At 46.1% G+C, this 19652-nt stretch overlaps 1 protein-coding gene across 3 annotated transcripts in view; it reads left to right on the top strand.

Annotated features, from left to right (window-relative positions):
- The window catches only part of RIOX2 (ribosomal oxygenase 2), a 905982-nt gene that overhangs the window by 791127 nt on the left and 95203 nt on the right, over window positions 1-19652 (top strand). For all 3 annotated transcript variants that reach the window (XM_078657815.1, XM_078657817.1, XM_078657816.1), the window contains one exon: window positions 11796-11884. In XM_078657815.1, the coding sequence (XP_078513941.1) occupies window positions 11796-11884 (89 nt within the window). The remainder of the gene's footprint in view (window positions 1-11795; window positions 11885-19652) is intronic.

The following is a 19652-nucleotide window of genomic DNA, read 5'->3' as shown; positions in this document are numbered from 1 at the left end:
GCCCGTTTACAAAACATGCCCTTCTACAGCACACATTGTTTTGCAGTGCATACTACTATACAGTACATACAATTCAATAGCACATACTGCTCTACAGTATGCAACACTACAGTGCAAAACATTCTACAGTGTGCAACATTTTACGCACATATCAATCTACAAAGCACTACTCTACAACGTACACCGCTCTACAGCACATTCTACTGTACAGCATACATCACTCTATAATACACATCACTCTATAACATACAGTACTTTACAGTACATATTACTGTACAATGCACCACAGCTCATGGTACAAAGAGCCAAAGGTTTGGGTGCCCATCAGGTATTGCAGCGCCGACCTGACAAGGGGAAGGCTCATATGATGAAGCATGACACCTAGCTTTGGGTGTGTAAGAGCCCTAGTTACGATAAGGGAATCCCCCCTCCCTTGTCCCTGCAAACACGAAGTGGTCCAGTTGGACTCACTATGCTTTGGCCCCTCTTGGTCCTCTACCAACCACACACAGAGGAACTTCTTACTCTCTTTGCTTACTAGTCATTTTGGGGCTTGTACATGGACGTCGTTAAACACGCCCCCCCAGTCCCTCCTTTTGTTGAATAAATTATTAAAGAGATATCCCTCAACAACATAGGTAGCTGCTTATTCAGTATACCCAAAGACATGCCGCGCACTGCTCCAAGCATACGTGCCCGTGTTTCTAAAACTAAAATGCTGTAAAATATGTGTGTGACGTGCAGCCTCACATACAGACAGTTGCACACTGTACTATCTATGTAATGTGCTTAGTGCAGCAATATAGAAATAAATAAGGAAGTCAGCCACACAGACTGAAAATCGTTCCCTTATTAGTTATATGTATCATGTGTTTGGGGTACGCAAGATTCAGAGCTAACAGTGCACTATTAATGCATTTTTTTTAACATAACTGTCCCTTCCATACCTGGTATGGGGTAGTAACGGCTATATATATATATATATATATATATATATATATATATATATATATATATATATATATATATATATATATATATATACACTTACAATTAAAAGCACACACTTACTTTACAGCTCAGTTGTCAACTCTTTGCACTGATGCTCAAAAACAATAAATATTTGCCACAAACCTTGGAGTGATTTGATCAATAAATGCCAATTTCCCAATACCCAGCTCCCAACCACCCTTTACACTTGCAGATTAGCCTTAACAATTGCAGATTAACTTGTTGTAGTACATTTGAATTTCTTTCAGTGTTCCCATACAACAGCACTCAACCTCTACACAGCACATTCAAAGCACGGCAGCGAGAACATTACTTAAGTTGCAAAAGTGTATAAGTGTTAGGAGTTGCAGTTCGCCTCCGTTCTGCAATAAAACCGGTTAGCTGAGCTCGAATCTGGAATTATTCTCAGGGTCTGAAGATATCATGGAGGTGATTTATCTCAGCCTTTCATCATTTTGTGTTCCATACATTCCGCTCAGTATAGTGTCAGAAAAAGGGGTTCATTTCAGATCCCTGTGTGCAAGCAGCTGTTAGGAGCGCACTTGTGCGTGCTCGGAGTTCACTAGTCTATGCTGAACAATCTGCATCTGTTCACGCCAGAAGTGCGTGCGTGTTTTCGGTATTACCCCCTGGCTGATAACTGAATCCATGTGAGTCTGTCATGACTAGGAAAAGTGGACGGCAGTCAGACATGTTTGAACTGGAAACAAACCACCAGTCTCTGTGCCCTTTCATCATTCAGAACTCTTGTTCCGCACACCCTTTGTTCCATTGTCCTTACCCTTCTGCCCTCTTTCGTACTGTTTCCTCCCTGTGCTTTTCTCTGCGCTATTCGCTTCTCTTCGCCCTTTATGCTTCAGTTCTCTGTGCCCCTCTACACCCTCGGATTCTCCTGACCTCTGTAACCTTCTATTCTCAGCGTCCTTGTACCTCTTCCTGCACCATGCGATGCTCTGGGTCTCTGGGCCCTTCAGTTCTCCTAGCCCCTGCGCCTTCCTTCTTGGGACCCTTTGGGCCTCTCTCCCTGGGGCCTCCAGTTCGGTCTCCCTCCTGTACTCTCTATTTCTCTGTGCCCACGACCCATTCGTCTCACTCTCTCTCTTTCCTTGCATCCTCTGGTACGCTAGGCCCCTCCTCCACCCTTGGCCTTGGGTTCTCTCACCCCCTCCCTCTGGTTCCTCTGCATCTTGCAGTTCTCTTACTTGAGCCTTCGGATCTTCAGTCCCTTTCTTTCTCTGTGGCCCCACTCCCTTCAGTACAGTGGGCCTATGCAGCTTTCGCCCCCCCCACCCCTACAACTTTTGGTTCCATTTGCTCTCTTTGAAGTTTTCTAAACACCTCCACCCTTCGGTTCTCTGCTCCTTGCACCCTTCGGTTCTCTGGCCCCTCCACCCTTCGGTTCTCTGGCCCCTCCTCCCTTCGGTTCTCTGCTCCTTGCACCCTTCGGTTCTCTGGCCCCTCCACCCTTCGGTTCTCTGGGCCCCTCCACCCTTCGGTTCTCTGGGCCCCTCCACCCTTCGGTTCTCTGCTCCTTGCACCCTTCGGTTCTCTGGCCCCTCCACCCTTCGGTTCTCTGCTCCTTGCACCCTTCGGTTCTCTGGCCCCTCCACCCTTCGGTTCTCTGCTCCTTGCACCCTTCGGTTCTCTGGCCCCTCCACCCTTCGGTTCTCTGGCCCCTCCACCCTTCGGTTCTCTGGCCCCCTCCACCCTTCGGTTCTCTGCTCCTTGCACCCTTCGGTTCTCTGGCCCCTCCACCCTTCGGTTCTCTGCTCCTTGCACCCTTCGGTTCTCTGGCCCCTCCACCCTTCGGTTCTCTGCTCCTTGCACCCTTCGGTTCTCTGGCCCCTCCACCCTTCGGTTCTCTGCTCCTTGCACCCTTCGGTTCTCTGGCCCCTCCACCCTTCGGTTTTCTGGCCCCTCCACCCTTCGGTTCTCTGCTCCTTGCACCCTTCGGTTCTCTGGCCCCTCCACCCTTCGGTTCTCTGCTCCTTGCACCCTTCGGTTCTCTGCTCCTTGCACCCTTCGGTTCTCTGGCCCCTCCACCCTTCGGTTCTCTGCTCCTTGCACCCTTCGGTTCTCTGGCCCCTCCACCCTTCGGTTTTCCTCACCACTGGGCCCTTCAGTTCTCTTGGCCCCTGCACTCTTTGGATCTCGGGGCCCTTGCGGCTTTCGGTTCTCTCTCTCCCAGCGCCATGCGCTTCTTTGGGCCTCTGAACCTTTCAGCTCTCTTCTCCTGCACCCATCGGTCCTGGGACCTGTTATGGCTGTCTGTCTATCTCTGCTCCCGCCGGCCCTGGGTCCCTTCTTGCACCCTATGGTTCTATGGCCCTCCTGTACCCTACGGTTCACTCTCTCTTCGCCTCTCTCAGCGCATCCACTCTTCCGTTCTCTTGCTCTCCTTGCAACCTTTGGTTCTCCCCCCTGCATCTTTCGTTTATCTTGCTACATATTTCGGTTCTCACGTCCGTTTGGGTCTATAATAATAAGAAATAAATGGGGTCTCTCTTTTTCTCTCCTTACATCCTTCGGTTCTCTGGGCCTCGGAGTTCTTCCGTTCCAGGAGTCCCGTCGCGGCCGGCAAGAGGGGGTAAAGGGGGGGGGAGGGAGCTCGGCGCGAGTGTGGGGGGAGCGACAGAGTAATGTAAATACAATTTCAACTAAACTTACCTTAACACCTTCCTCCAACTGCGTCCTTCGGATCACGTGCCACCGCTCCTGCTGCTCCTAGGCAGCCTCCCTCCCGCTCCCCTAAGCCACACTCACTGCATGTGGGGGGCGTGGGGCCCCTCAAGAGATTCATTCCCGGTCTGATCTGGGCGGCGCGAGGAGGGCCCCAGTCCTGGGTTAGAAATGGCATCTGTTACGCCAGGGCCCGGGCGTGCGCATGCGCACCAACCATTTCATTAATGAAGAGGCCATGGCATGCGCGCACTGAAGAGGCTTGGTTGCTACCTTTGCTGAGTGAGGGGCCCCCTGAAGCGCGAGGCCCCCGGGGCCCCCCCACACTGCGGGGGCCTGTGTTACGCCCCTGTGGAGAAGGGGCAAAGTCAGCCACTGTCCGATGGCAGAACACAGAGGGACATATTCAGAAAGGCATATTGGAATATATGAAGCAGGTAATTACTTTTACATGCCATTGTGAACTGTCTCCAAAAGATTAAAAAAAATAATAATGATACACACTTGGTGCACATAAAAAGCTCTGCACTCTGTGTGTGCACTTTCACTAATATGGAATTGGACGTTTGGGGCCGTTTCACAAAAGTGCAATAGCATGTGAAAGAGCATTCGTGCATTACTACTTCCTGGCCTCATAAATGCCTTTGTAAACAGACCTCTCTATCCTGTAGTATGTGCCTCCCAACAGCCTACACCGAAAATCAATTGGTGCTGGGGTGCGTGCAGGGCGGCTGGGGCCTCTCAAAGTATAAAGTCCACTCTGTCGAGCAACTGTTGGATGAAAAGTCCCATGCACAACCAGAAAGAAGCATCTCTTATTAGGGCTCCAAAAGTTAACGTTAAAAATCTTTATTCATGCCATTTTCACTTCATTCTTTTTCTTGAAATTATCAATATCAAGATTTCCGTCCTTTTACAGCATTCTTTCCATTTAACAATAATTTCAGCTCTAGCTCCTCCCCAGACTCTTGACAGGCATCCCTTCCACAGAAGTTTAAGTGAGTCATGCATTAAACTGAGGCAACGCCCTCCACAGACTTTTAAATCACTCATATTAAAGAAGCATTTGCAATGCAATAGATCTCGCGTTTACGCAAGTTTAAGCCATTGGCATTGTAAATGACAATGCCTTTTATGTTTTAAAACCAAAACATAAATAAAAAGCATTGTCATTTATAATGCCAATAGCATAAACTAGTGTAAATATGAGACCTATCCTCTCCATCCATCCATCCCCTCCACTCCACTCCATCCATCCATCCATCCATCCATCCCCCACTCCATCCATCCATCCATCCCCTCCACTCCATCCATCCATCCATCCATCCCTCACTCCATCCATCCATCCCCCACTCCATCCATCCATCCATCCATCCATCCATCCCCACTCCATCGCTATCATCTTGCAAATCATCTTTATACACCAATACAGACTTTGTTAAAAATGTAATGCAACACATTGTCATATACAATGCCAATAACTCAAACTTTAATGCTGCGAGACCTATTGCATTGCAAATGCTTGTTTAAGTCACTTGTTGTAATGCAATCTCTAAAAGGGCTGCAACATATGTTTTCCCCTTCTCTTTTTGTGATGCCCCTGTGGGACCTCTACCTGGCCCTCACTTATTGAGCTGCAGATTCCTCTCCGATCCTCCTTGTTCTGTGATTGGACTCCTCAAGTCTAGGAATCTGCACACTGGTCTACCAATTAGCTTTTTCGGCTCCACGTCTGGGGGTGTGGACATTCAACTGACATCAGAAAATGGGAGTGGCATCTGTATAGGCACTGCATGTCAATTCCGAAGCGGAATTGTGTAAGTGTGGAGTTCCACAATGCCACCTTCTGCTGCGCAGGGGTACTAAGAAAAAGTTTCTGGATCCAGTCTGAGACCTGGGTAATATTCAAAAGGTAAGTAATCTGCAGCTAAACAAAATCACTAACAAAAATACTGAAGGTAATTAACTTGTTTGTGTGGAAGCACACAGTGGTATTTATGGTGCTATGACTCCATATCTGACCTGGTGTTGGTCCAGCAATTTCTCTGTTGCACATTTCAAGCTCTAACATAACCATTGTAAGATATCGGCCTTATAGTTGAAGGGAGTAAGGACCTACTTCACATAATAATCGCAATTCTTGTCAGGGTGAAGCACTGACATCCTTAAATAAACCGGCACTTAACCCTCTGGTACTTAAGCACAAAAGAGTGAGGAACTTCGAGTTAATGTGTAAAATATTTATGCAGCACTCAAACAGCAATAAAGTGAACACACCACACAAGTAAAACCCCAAACCAATTTTGAAAATTAGAGAATATTGTATCAAATAAAATAGCACCCAAAAAACTAAAATCCAATAAGTAGAACCAGAGATAGGAATTTAAAATATTTAATTAAAAATAGCGGTAAAGCAAAGGCGATTAATCTCTGAGTGGGCAAAATCTGAAATTCATGCTCAGTTTGACCTCGACCTGATGGATTCGGCATCAGTCCTGGTGAAGCATTCTAATTTCAGACTTAGAAATGTATCTGGAAGGCCATATCTCCTTTAGCAATGCAAACCGGCAAGTTGAGACCGACTGACGATTCGTGTGACCCTGGTCTCGGTTGGTTCTTCAGGCAGAAAGTTGGCAAGTCCCACTTCTTGTTGTGTGGGGATAGAAGGAGTACACTCTTATACCATCCAAGGGTCCTGATCTGGGAGAGGCACAACTTTGAGGTAAGGACTCACTACAACAGAGGGTAGCATCAGGGTCCAGAGCAGGTCCACTTGGAACTGGTCAGCTGTGCAGTTGCAGGGAAAGAGACCTCTGTATGCTTGCTGTGTCCCTGTAGCTCAAACAGGTGGTCAGTCAACTGACCCTTGGAGTGCCTTCTGGGATTCTGGGTTCAAGTCAAGTAAGTCCAGTCGTCCTTCAGGTTCTTTAGACAGTAGGGTGGTCCTTTGTAGGGCTTGCTCCCTGCGTTGCAGGGCGCAGCACCGCTCACGCAGGCGAGAGCCCTTTTGTCCGGGGTTTGAAAACGGACCCTGGAATCACACACGTTCGTGCGTGTGCTTTTACTTTTGGGTTCCGCTATTAGGCTTTGTTTGTGTGGTTTTTTTTTTAACGCACGCAATAGGCCAAAGGCGGGCGCATTGCTCCGCCCATGGCCTATTGGTGTCTGTTACATGCACCAAAGCCCATATGTTTTCAATTATCATGCCCAGACACGGGCACGATAATTGAAAACATATGGCTCGCAGTGGAGCGCACTCGCGGACGTGGATTTTTTTACAATAGCGATCGCTTTCGCGATCACTTTCAGTGCCGCTTGTTTTACTTGGATTATTTTATTATGCCACAGCAGCACCCCGCCTACGGATCACGCACCGACAGACTGCAGTAGATAAGCGCGTGCGCTCTCGCTGCATCCCGGCCACCATTGTTGTGTTGATTTATGTTAAGATGTTGGATAATTTGAGGCTGAGGCCCGTTTACTTTACTAGAGACTTCCGAGCATCCGTACTACGTAACACAGCGCGTTTCCAGATACTAGCAGTAAATGCGTCCAGTTGTCATGTGATCTTTACAAACTCTTCCTTTCATCCGCTTCACAAATGCCCTGAGGGAGGGCGGGTTTTATAAACAGGCGTGGAGGCTGGAGTAGTGGTTTAAAAGATGGTGGTTTATTGAAAACAAATGTAGTTGTTATGGATTTGGCGGATGGTCCCTCGGTAGATTCTTTTTCTGATGTCTCCGGTGATTAGCTGGATGGGGAAGGGGGTAGTGGTGTTGTCTTCTCCTTTTCCTCAGGACCCTGGCGGTCTCCCCGGAGGCTCATAGGAGAGGGAAGAAATCGCAGAAGGAACCGTGAGAATTGTGGCCAAAACGAATTATGGACTAAGTTACCCTTCACCGCACCTTAGGTGGTTGCATGTCCATGAACAGGTGACAAACTTAGAAAAAACGTTGTGGTTCAGATATAGGAACGTGGAGGCAAAAAGGGGGGGGGGTTGATTTTTTTAATCTGCCTAGGACAGATAAATTGTGTGCTCCAAGGTCACGTGCAAAATAAGAAAGCACGAGTGGTTTCCTAAAGCCAACAACCGTAGAACCCAGAAAACAACGGGCAGTTCAGCAAAGCCAGCCCCCACCCTACTCTCCCTCCCGCTTCCCCGCTTCCCAAGTCCCTCGAGCCGAGTCACTCACCGGCCCCGCCGCAACTCTCCTCCCGAGTTGCGGCCGCTCTCCAGCCTCCTCCAGTCCTCACACCAGCTGTCTTCTTCCACGTCCGGGTTTACTGGAGTCTCGGGTCCCGCGTCTTCTTCCACGGGTTCCGCGTCTTCTTTCACGGGTCTCGCGTCTTCTTCCACGGGTGCCGCGTCTTCTTCTATGGGTCCCGCGTCTTCTTTCACCGGTCCCGTGTCTTCTTCTCCCGTTTCCTGTTTCCTCCTCTCGCCGGCGTCTTGCGCGCCAATTCTCTCCGCCTCCACCCCTTGCAGGAAGACGCCTTTCATTGGCTCGTCCCTACCGCATCCGGGGTCAGTCCGAACCACTTCCGGGTATATCCCGTCATCGCGTTCCTGGGGAGAAACAGCAGAGGGTGATGGTTGCTGTAGTCCAGTAATAGGGTCGTGAGGCGTGACCCGCATTGGCATAGTCCCTCCGGGGTTACTTCGGTAAGGTTCTCAGTTACTCCGGGGTCCGCCTCACACCCTGACTTCTAGCTTGTCTTAGGATCAAAACTGTACAGTGCCTTCTACATTTCTATGGCCCATGATCGCCAGTTAGCATCGCTATCTGGTTTTTTTTTTTTAAAGTGTTTCCTATAATACCCAACGCTCCATATTTTGTCTTTTAGCTGGTAAGGTTGCAGACAGTATTCCACACCTTTGGTAAACTCGCTTGCTTGTGTGCCTTGAATGTTCCATGCGCCCACACTCCTCTCCCTTTCAACGACTGCATAAGCCTCTCCTCATACCCTGCTTCACATATAATGTAATTTAGCCTATTTGATTGTTGGACAATATGAAGCGTGCACCCCCTATCTTACTGACCGGGCTGCGCTCCTGGGTAGAATAAGCTTTTAAGGTTCTTTTTTTTTCTGGTTTCTCGAGTTGGCAACTGGAAGAATTCGCAGATACATTAAATGACCACTGGTTTTAGAATCGTGTGCTTGCTAGTTTACAAAAATAACATTTCCATGAATTATGGTTTTTTCTACTTATAATTGGTTGCATATTTTCATGTCCTATGCTTTTTAATTGGTTACATACTCTTTATCTCCTACTGTTCAGGTGCCCAGTTCTGGTGATTTGCATGATGTTTTGTTCCCGTCACTGATTATATTTTAATATATTATTTAATTTAATGAGCCCAAACATGCCTTCTTGACCTCTCGGAGGTCCTGCCTCGGGCCCGTGTGATGTGTTTATACTATGGGTTCTTTTGATGCCTTGATTTTTTTGTTTTGTTCATGCACTTTGAACTCTGTCCATCTAGAGTCTCTAGCCCTGAGATGCCCCACCTGTGCATTTGTAAAGCACGCCTTCACCCCTAGGGCTGTCTTGGAAACATACAACTAGTATTTTCTATCACGCTCACTGGCACTCCTTTTATTGGCTTTATGAGGTTGAAAGTCAGAGCGGACCTACCAGGTTTGAACCTATGGTCATAGGGTCAGTTGAACACACATCCTTGCATTATATGTATTGGTGCATTGGCCCGCCAGCCCCAACCAGAGTGAATTTAGGATGTGGACTTGGTGCTCGTGGGCGCTGGGCCTGTAAGTCTTCTGCACCAGCTAGGGTTGTGTAAACTGTCCACCGGTGCACATCAGGCCTGTTGTGATAGACAACGGGATGTTTCATATTCATTGATCTCTCTAAAGCCTATGTAGCAACTCGCTAAAAGGAGTCCATTTAGTTAAGCGTAAATGCGGCTTGTGACCATTTCAGAGAACTTGCTTGCCTTCTGTTCACACCTTGTAAAGATGGAAGTTTACATCCGCTGTAGCAATGATTGCATCGACCCATGGCGATGGAGCCAGGAGTAGGTCTGGGGGAATTTTCATTACATTCTTTTTTTTTTTTCTGTACCCAGGGCATATGAATCACAGCCCAAAACCACAGAATTTATCTCAACTGGTTCTGCTTATTACAAGTAAAAACAAGCATTTGCGGTGCAATAGGTCTCGCATTATTAAAGTTTCAGCTATTGCCATTGCTAAAGAATGCAACACAAATAGCTCAAACGTTAATAATGCGAAACCTATTGCATTGCAAATGCTTGTTCTGATTTGTCACAGGTCCAGGCGAGTTCTGTGGGGTCCACATTTATGCCCAGTGCCAGACTGTGCACCCCCCTACACACACACACACTAGTTCTGGTCAGTTCCTCTCCACCCTCAGGATTTGAAGACAGCCTGACTAGAGAGAAAAAGGCAGGGAGGTGTAGGTGTAAGCTTTGTATGGTAGTGGCATGGTAGGCATCCTTTGAAACCCAGTAAGGAGCTCAGCACAGCTCCCAGCTCATCCTATCAAGGGAGCTAACCCATCTCCCACACCCCTTTGTCCATGGCCTGGAAGGAATACACATCTTACCACAGGTGTAGACATTGGTTTCCGGTGACAGCTTGACACTGGCAGGAAAGCCTTTTGGTTTAAGGTAGGAAGTGGAAACTTTGTAAAAAATGTCACTTCCACAATAGCTATATAAAATACGACTTGACCATTAAGTTAGTTGCATTTTAAATTACTATCAAAATGAGTCTTTGAAATATGTTTCTAGCTATTCTCAAACTGAATTTAGCACTTATTAAATGTAATAGTCTAAACTAGTGTTAACCTATGGGAGAGCCAGTCTTGCTACAGTGAAAATGACTTTTGAGGTTTTTCACTGCCATGGCAAGGAAAACATTAAATATAAATATCCTAATTTTAAATACAGTGCACCATGTACCATGGGTGGGCTTTTAAGGCCTACCTCAGGGGAGACATCTAAGTGTTAAAAAGTACGGTTTAGGCCTACCAAAAGGTTTATTTTTGTAGAACGATTTGGCAGTTTAAAACTGCATAACCAGGCTACAGAGGCGGCTTAGAGGCATGTTTTTCAGTTCTACTTTGCAGGACTGGGCATAGGTCTTACTATATACTAGGGACTTACAAGTACATTAACTGTGCCAATTAGAAGCATATACATTTTGATATTTTTCAAAAGGGAGAGCATGAGCACTTTACCCCTGTTAGCAGGGGTAAAGTGCACAGGGTTCTACAGCCAATAAAGATAGGGTTCAGTAAAAATTACTGGGTGATGATGCAGGAAGGGCAACTTTTCCAACAACCTACATCACTATACCCTTGTCCCGTTGCTACTTTAGCAATGCTGCTTCAAAGTTAGTACATAGGCATTTAATCTTCTAGCCCTACTCCTTTAACATCTCATCGCCTTCAGAAGCATTCCCATACTAATCCACACAATCATCCATTGATGTTCTTACTCTATCTATTCATCATCAATGTATTTTGCTATCCACTTAATCATCCACCCATTCATTCATGGACACCCATCTTTACACTTGCATTCCACTCAATCGTCCATCCATTCATCAGTGGACCCTCTAATCTACCCCTTAATCTATCTATCTATGCACCTAATCCATCTTTTCACTCACTGGTCAACTTGATCTTCTATCAGTGAACTCCATTACTGCTTTTGACATCCACCTTCATCAATTCAACAATCCTTGCTGTCAATCACTCCACTCATTTGGCCATCCACTCCCTATACATGGAGGTTGTGCACTCTCTCCAGCACCCACCCATCGATCCATGCACTCACTCATTTAATCACCCAAACATTGACTCTTTCTTGCATTGGCCCACCCATCAACTCACATACAGACCAACCAATAAAAAAGCATTTTACTTGAAAACAGGTCCAGACCAAATGACTTTCCTTTTGGCTGTTGTATTTCAGTTCCAGGAAAACAATTGGCAAATACATGTTTATCCATGTGACCCTAAATCAAAGCATAGTTTACTCCAATTTTTACTTCCATTGTTTGAGAATGTTACTGTGTGTGCTCTCTTTGAAATGTTTGTGACTTGTTTTTCTCTAAAGGTGGAAAGCTACCCAAATTGAACAGTCACATCCAATTAGCGTTTAAAGATCATGTTATTATCACGTTGGAACCAGATGAAAACAACGACGTAAGTACAGTAATGTTTGGAGAAATATTTCTTTATGAATTAATTCAGTTCTATTTTGTAATGCTTCCTCTTTTGTAAGTCTGTTCTTACTTTGTTTTCTGAACACTTTTTTCTGCCTGGGAACTACGATAAAGAACGGTCATCAAAGCTGTGCATTACTGTGAATATTGAATATTATTCAATTAGTTATTTTTTTAGTTGTATGATTTGTTTGCTGATATCACTATTTTGTGGTAAAATGTAAACCTTTTTTTCACGAAAGAAAATAGAAATTGGAATAATACACGATATATTTGATCAACAGCACGCATCAGTGGAGACATCTAGTTAGACTTTTTAATTGAAATATTGCTTTCTTGCCTGTCATCTGTTATGCCACTTGATTGGAACAACTCACTCATGCAACCTTTTCATTATCATAAATCTTGTATCATTATAGCCTCGATCTAAACGTGCGTGCCAAAACAATTCATTTTACTTCATTGATTAGGCAGGGTCTGTTGCCATAGGCTCTAGATAGCATGAATAAATATTCCTTGCTTACAAAAAATAGGAGCGAGAGGAATACTGCCTCACTACTGAATACACTGAAACTGCAAGTATAATGGCCCCATTGTTGGAGAAACACTAATTAATTTTACCCTGCACGACTTTTGTGTATTTTAAGTGGGAAACCTATGGTCGTACTGGCTGGTATCTTCCTTTTTTAGGACCTTGGACCGTCGCCCAAACCTGGCCTAGACGATTCTTAGTCAGGGTAGCCATCCAAATGGGAGTTCTTATTTGGTGACCCCATGGGTGACTTGTGACCAAACAGCAGCGTATATCAAAATAATCCGTCCTAGGTCTTTTAAATGTTAAGAGGATTGAGGAACATTTGACGTAACACAACCTAATATAAAATTATGGGTCATATGTATGATGACATTTTTCCATAGACACAGAATGGGTAAAACTCTTTGATACATAAACAACAGGAAAGTGGCCTAGAGGAGATTGTTAGCAAAATACGAATAACAGGCCATAACAAGTTTGACCTAATATGGACTAAATAGGTAAAGGGCAGTTTAGAGGTTATGTATCTAATAGATGCGACCATGGTATACTCGTTGGGATGCGCTACTCCCATCATGTGTTAAGTATGTGGAATGTCAAGATCCAGAGTGGAGGCGCTACTTTGAGATGAGCAAAATGTACAAGAGTACCCATTGGTCTAAATGCAATAACTTGCGTGAGTCATAAGCATTCACAAATCGTAAATAGTCACATGCTATATGAAGTCATTATGCTGGCCATAGGTTGCCACGCTTACAAACTCACGGTACTGTAGATTCGATGAGCCTGGCATGCAGAGTTTAGGAGCCCGTGTCACGAGCCGAGTAAAGTTCTACGGAGGAGGATTCCGTCGAGGCAACCGATGCCGGTCCACTGGATGAATGAAGAGTGACATGGAACTAACTGGCTCCATCTTGTTGAGTCGGGCACGTGGTCTTCCTTTTGTTGGAGAAGCCGGTCGATTGGTCCATTTCTTGCGTTGGGCATTCTTCGAGAAGATGCGCCAGGACTTTCGGGTCGGTGAAGAATCTCGGGTGGCCATTTATCATAATTCTGAACTTGGTTGGTCCTGCGAAAGAGAAGGGGATGTTCTTGGATCTAAGTTTAGGGCGGAGGTCCAGGAAGCCCTTACGTACATCCACTGTGTCTTTGGAGAAGTCCTGCGTGAAGATGATCCTGTGTCCTTCCCATGTAATGGAGTGATTTTTCCTCGCATATTGGAGAATCAGATCAGCGTGCTGATATCTGAGCGGCTTGCATATCATTGGCCTGGGGCCTTTAGCATTCCTGCTCGTGAAGGTAGGGATCCTATGCGCCCTGTCGAGTTCGAGGCCATGTGGGAACTCAGTCTTGGTAATCATGGGGATCCATGATTCTAGGAAGGCCACGCAAGAATCAGCATCATTTTCCGCATTTTCCTGTATGCCGAAAATTCTAACGTTCCCCCGTCTGTTGCGGTCCTCTAACTCCGCATTATGGCGTCTGAGGGCGTCGGTCGTGTCTTCCAGGCGTTGGATCCTGGATGTTGATTGTCGCGATAGATCCTCCACATCGCTAATCCGTTGTTCTGCGGCTCCCAGGCCCGAGGTTAAAGCGCTCATGTTGGCCCTAATTGCGGTCATTTCAAGTTGCATTGAGTCCGTGTTGGCTTTGGTTGATTTGGAGATATCCGTAAGGTCTGACAGTTTCTTCAAGATCATCTCCATTGTGGCCGCCATATCAGCTTTGTTTTTGATTGGTGAGTCGGAAATTAAAGGATCTGGTTTCACTTTTTTTACGGTGTTCCTGTCTTCTCTGAATGCCATTGTGCTAGGGATGGTTGGCACTATTAAACCTCGCTGTTCTTGTGGGCAGTGTCCAATGCGTGGGTAGGAGGTGGTGGGCAGGAGCTTAAAGGCAGACGGCTCCAAGGGCGGTATCAAGTAAGAAAGAGTTAAAGTTAAGGGGACTCACTTATAGAGGATCACCCCCGTGTGGAAGCAATGCCAATAGCGATAATCCAGCGCACCTTCCCCAGCATTCTGTCACCATGTGATAGTACTAGCCACTCCTCATCGATCTTTCCTCATGTTGCCTTGATGACGAGGTTATTGACTTGTGGGGAATAACAGGGCCAGCGAGGTGTTCTCTCTCTCTGCAACTAGCTATGCAGAAGCGTTGGTTAGCTCGAGTCAAGCGTTGCCCTGCCGGTGTTTGCCTCTTAATTGCTCGTTGAAGGTGCTCACGTTACTAAAGAGCCGCCATTTTAGGGTCAGGCAAAACGTTCCGGTCAATTAGGTGATGCGGGCAGGTAGATGGCACTCCTCACCTTAATAGGGGAGATCTGTTCGTCTTTGGAGCGGCTCATGTCCCCACAGGTGCTCCGGTCCTAGCCCGCGATGGTAGGGCGCGAGGACACAGCCTTCCGTCAGGCGTCTCCGTCCGGACATCAAGGCGCCATTTTAGAGCTCATTGCTGTCGGCGCGTGTCGGGTTGAAAAACCCAGTTTTCTTCTCAGCTGAGGGTCAGAACTTCCCGATCAGGATACCGGAGGGTCCTCCATGGGTTTAGCAGTACAGCCCGTGAGGAATCGCTGCAATGCGTCGCGGTATCACCGAGAAAAACTTTCCTGTTGTTTATACTGTTGGTTATACTAACCGTCTACATTCATCTGGGATTGATAATATGCACTCATTATTGTTATTGTTACTCCTGTTTTGCGTAGCATGGTACTGTCGTCGTACTCCCTACGTACGTATTTGGGGGGGAGGGAGGGAGGGGGGAGAGGGAGGGATCATTTAGAGGGAGGGGAAAAGAGAGAGGATGTAGGAGCAGTCACTTGGCAGAGTCTCAGTAGGTTCCTTCTCATTTTGTATCACATTCTGTTTTTTATGCTAATACTTATGTTTCACAGAGTTACCACACACAACTCGCCACACCAAATCCACTTTATCCCTTATTGTTTCCACAACCCAGGCTGCAGGTACGCATCACAACACTTGTATTTATGCATATTGTCAAAAAAGGTTGCACTGAAATTTATCCGATTTTGTCAGATTACGGCACCCGAACTCGTCACAACACCCCGTTTGTCGCACACCACGCCGCCAGCTTCCCAACGAGCGATGAAACATTTTACCGATGGCTAACTCCAACTCAATTAAAGACGATCTTAAAGTGATTTCACTAAATGTCAAAGGACTTAACCACCCGGTGAAAAGGCGGAAAGTGTTCGACTATCTAGCAAAAACGAAAGGAGATATCGTTCTTCTACAGGAAACAAAACTTTCTGAGGAGGACTTGCGATTCCTTAACATACACTGGTCATCCCACGTCCTGTCCTCTCCTGCGCTAAAAAAGAAAGGTGGTGTAATCACACTGTTGTCTAAGAATGCCAATCTGACACTGCTATCACACACTCACGATACAGATGGTAGGTTACTAGTGACTCATCTACGCAGAGAGGACGATCCCATACATGTAGTGAATATATATGGCCCTAATTCCGACGATCCCACATTCTGGGATTCAGTCTCTCGGTCCATTGAACATATCTCCCAAGATGAACTACTAATAGTGGGGGGCGACTTTAACCTACCCCTAGACCCCTTACTAGACCGACAATCCAAGTGCTCATTCCACCCCTCACGGTCACATGGGGCCCTTCTCCGTCTCTGTGAGCGCTACTGTCTCAAAGATTCTTGGCGACTACAGAACCCCGATGGGAGAGACTACACCTTCTACTCTGCCCCACATAACTCCTATTCACGTATTGATTTCATCCTATTATCCACCTCATTCGCACACCTGATTGAAGAAACTGGTATTGCCCCCAAACTGGTGTCCGATCATGCATGTATTCACACCAAACTTGCAGGCTCCCGCTCGATTCGCCCGCCTAGAAGGTGGCGTTTTAACGACGAAATCCTTACCAACATAGAGGACAAACTCAAGATAGCGGATGCCATCGAGGAATACTTACTCCTAAACGATACCGCTGATACCAAACCTAACACTCTATGGGACGCCCTTAAGGCCACAATCCGTGGAGTCATTATAAATATTAGAGCTAAAACCAATAAAAAATTAAACAAAGACCTGGAACAATTGGAACGAGATATCACAATCCTAGAAGACCGGAACAAGGCCAACCCTCAAGACCTCAATCCCCTCGACCTTCTCACTAAAAAGAAGTATGAGTACAATGCCATAACTAGTAAAAGAGCGGGCGTTTGGATTAACCGCTTCAAAGCCCTAAAACTTTGTGAAGGAAATAAAGCAGGTAAACTGCTGGCTTCGTATCTCAAACATAAGCAAAAGCTGTCAACCATTTCATCAATAAAAGACGCCACAAATACTACCCACACAAATCAAACTAAAATCCTTGATACATTCAAATCCTTCTACGAAGAGCTTTACAAGAATGACAAATCACTGGACATAGCAGCTTGCACCGAATACCTTGAGTCTCTAGACCTTCCTAAACTTTCAGAATCTGACAAAACACGATTAGGTTCCACCATCAGTAAAACAGAGATCGCAGAGGCCATCAAATCTCTAAAAAATAACAAAGCCCCCGGCCCAGATGGCTTCACTGCTTCTTTTTATAAAGCCTTTGAAAACCAACTTACCCCCACGCTCCACACTGTTCTCAACTCTACGGCGTCCAGTGGATGTATCTCACCCTCTATGAGCGAAGCCAACATAGTCGTGATCCCTAAAGAGGGAAAAGACCCGCTCCACACCAAAAACTACCGCCCCATCTCTTTGATAAATCTTGATTGCAAGATATATGCCAAAATCCTAGCGAACCGACTAAACGCTGTTCTTCCCAAATGAATAAGCCCGTCGCAAGTTGGCTTTCTGAAACATAGGATGTCAAATGACAACACCAGACTTCTGTGCCACATTTTAGAGAAAGCTAACAACTCCCAATCCCCGATGGTTGCGATCACCCTGGACGCTGAAAAGGCCTTCGATAAGGTTTCATGGTCTTTTCTTCAATACTGTATGCGCTCATTCAATCTCGGACAATCGTTCATCACAATGGTGATGGCCCTGTACGCCTCCCCCTCGGCTCGGATAGCAATTAATGGCACCCTCTCTGACCCATTTCGCCTCTACCAAGGTACCAGACAGGGCTGCCCACTCTCTCCGGCACTCTTCCTTTTGGCCCTTGAACCCCTTCTAACTGACATCAAAAAGAATGAAGATATTCAGGGAGTCTCCTTTGGAGATACTCAGATAAAATTGGCAGCGTATGCTGATGATATATTAATTGCAACAGAAAACCCGGCCAAATCGATCGAGGGTCTCATGACCTCAATCAGCAAGTACTCGTACCTATCGGGATACAAGTTAAACAAAGACAAGTGCGAAGTTAAACCACTAAACATCTTCACCACCAAAGAAGTTCTTGGTACCTCAGGTCTAGCTTGGCAGACAGGAGCTATAAAATATCTAGGAATAGAGTTTACCGACAAATTAATGAGCACCATCACACACAACGAAACGTTGACATTGACAAAAGTTAAAAGAATCCTTGACGGCTGGTCCCCACGATTTATCACTTGGTGGGGAAGGATTGAAGCTATAAAAATGATATCATCACCGCTAATCAACTACCTGAGCACTATGCTGCCCCTCACATTCTCAAAGGATTTCCTTTCCAAACTTGATAAATTAATTTCCTCCTTCCTTTGGCAAGGGAAAAAAGCCAGAATTAGCATAAAAAAACTAAGGCTGGATAAATCCCTAGGAGGCGTCAATCTAGCCGACTTTAAGCTCTATCAAACCGCGTTCCTAGCTAGACAAGGGGCTTTTTGGCTCACTCCACACCCAGACTACACCCCAGTGTGGCTGATGGTGGAAAAATCCATTCTGCGTGGCCTTCCCCCTTCCACCCTCCTCACTACCAAACCACAACCCACTGTATCCTCAGGTACTATCTTCAGAAACACGAAGGCTGCCCTTCTTCACGTAAGCAAATTTTTACCGCACCAATTTTGTAAATCAAGATGGGAATCACTGTGGAACAACACCAGACTGCTATACAAAGGGAAACCAATGAATAATCCTACTTGGATAGAGAAGGGTATACACTTCCCTCATCAGCTGTTTGATGGTCCGTTGCCACTCACTTTCAACGACCTACAAAACAAGTTTCAACTCCAGAACATAGACTTCTATTACTTCTTACACATCAAAGTGGCCCTCTCCAAAACAGACTTATCCAACATCACCCCCTCCCTTCCTGGCTACCTACACACGATTAATAGACTGGGTCATCAGGTGTCCAGAATATACAAACTGATCCGCCCACAGTCCACAAAGCTGACAACATCCACACAGTCCTTCTGGGACTCATACTCTTCCACACCAACCTCGGAAGCAGAGTGGGCCAGAATATGGGAATCTGTCTCACGACACAAAATCAGCCCTACATTATCCCAATCTAAATTCTGGCTTCTCCACAAAGCTTTTTGGACTCCTAGGAGACTCTTCCTGCACAACATCAAGGAAGATGACTCCTGCTGGAACTGCATGGCAGAGGGTGGGGACCTTGAACATCTAATATTCAAATGCCCCTGTGTATCCGAATACTGGGATAGAATCTTCGAATTTATCACCAAAGTGCTGCATGTCTCGCTCCCGAGGGAATTTGCAACCTTAGTCATGGGTTTCACCAAAGCTGTTAACCTCAATGAAAATGATAAAGCCCTACTTGACTTACTTTTGACAGCAGCGGTCAAACTCATACTGAATAACTGGAAGGACACTGGCAAAGCTTCTTTCCCCCACTGGCTCAACTGGGTCTCGAACCTCAGAGGAGCCGACAATATTGCGCTGGCAGCTACACCCTGGCGCCCCCCCTATAGGAACCTATGGTCCTCGCTGGACGCTCACTTCGACCTATTTAAACCACCATGATTATGCACATATACACCCTGCCCATAGTTCGGGCTGCCTACCTGCCCAGGCGACTAACCTCATTGACTTATATGGCTACCTTGCTCCACCTATGACTGTAACCTTGTAAATGTACTGATGCAATGCCTGTGCTTTACATTATTATTTTTGTTTATATTGATTATTGTTTTTCGTTTCTTATGTTAATTTAATTTACCCCTCCTTTGTTCCCGTTATACTTGCATACTTGCTCTTGTTGATACCGGAACCATGCATGATTTCTGCTCACGTCTGTAATGCTTACTCATCTCTCTCAATGAAAAAT

The sequence above is a fragment of the Lissotriton helveticus genome, chromosome 8 (assembly GCF_964261635.1).
Source record: "Lissotriton helveticus chromosome 8, aLisHel1.1, whole genome shotgun sequence".
Classification (NCBI taxonomy): Eukaryota; Metazoa; Chordata; class Amphibia; order Caudata; family Salamandridae; genus Lissotriton; species Lissotriton helveticus.
The sequence above is the reverse complement of the archived record's forward strand: the minus strand, read 5'-3'. Positions and strand labels throughout refer to the sequence as shown.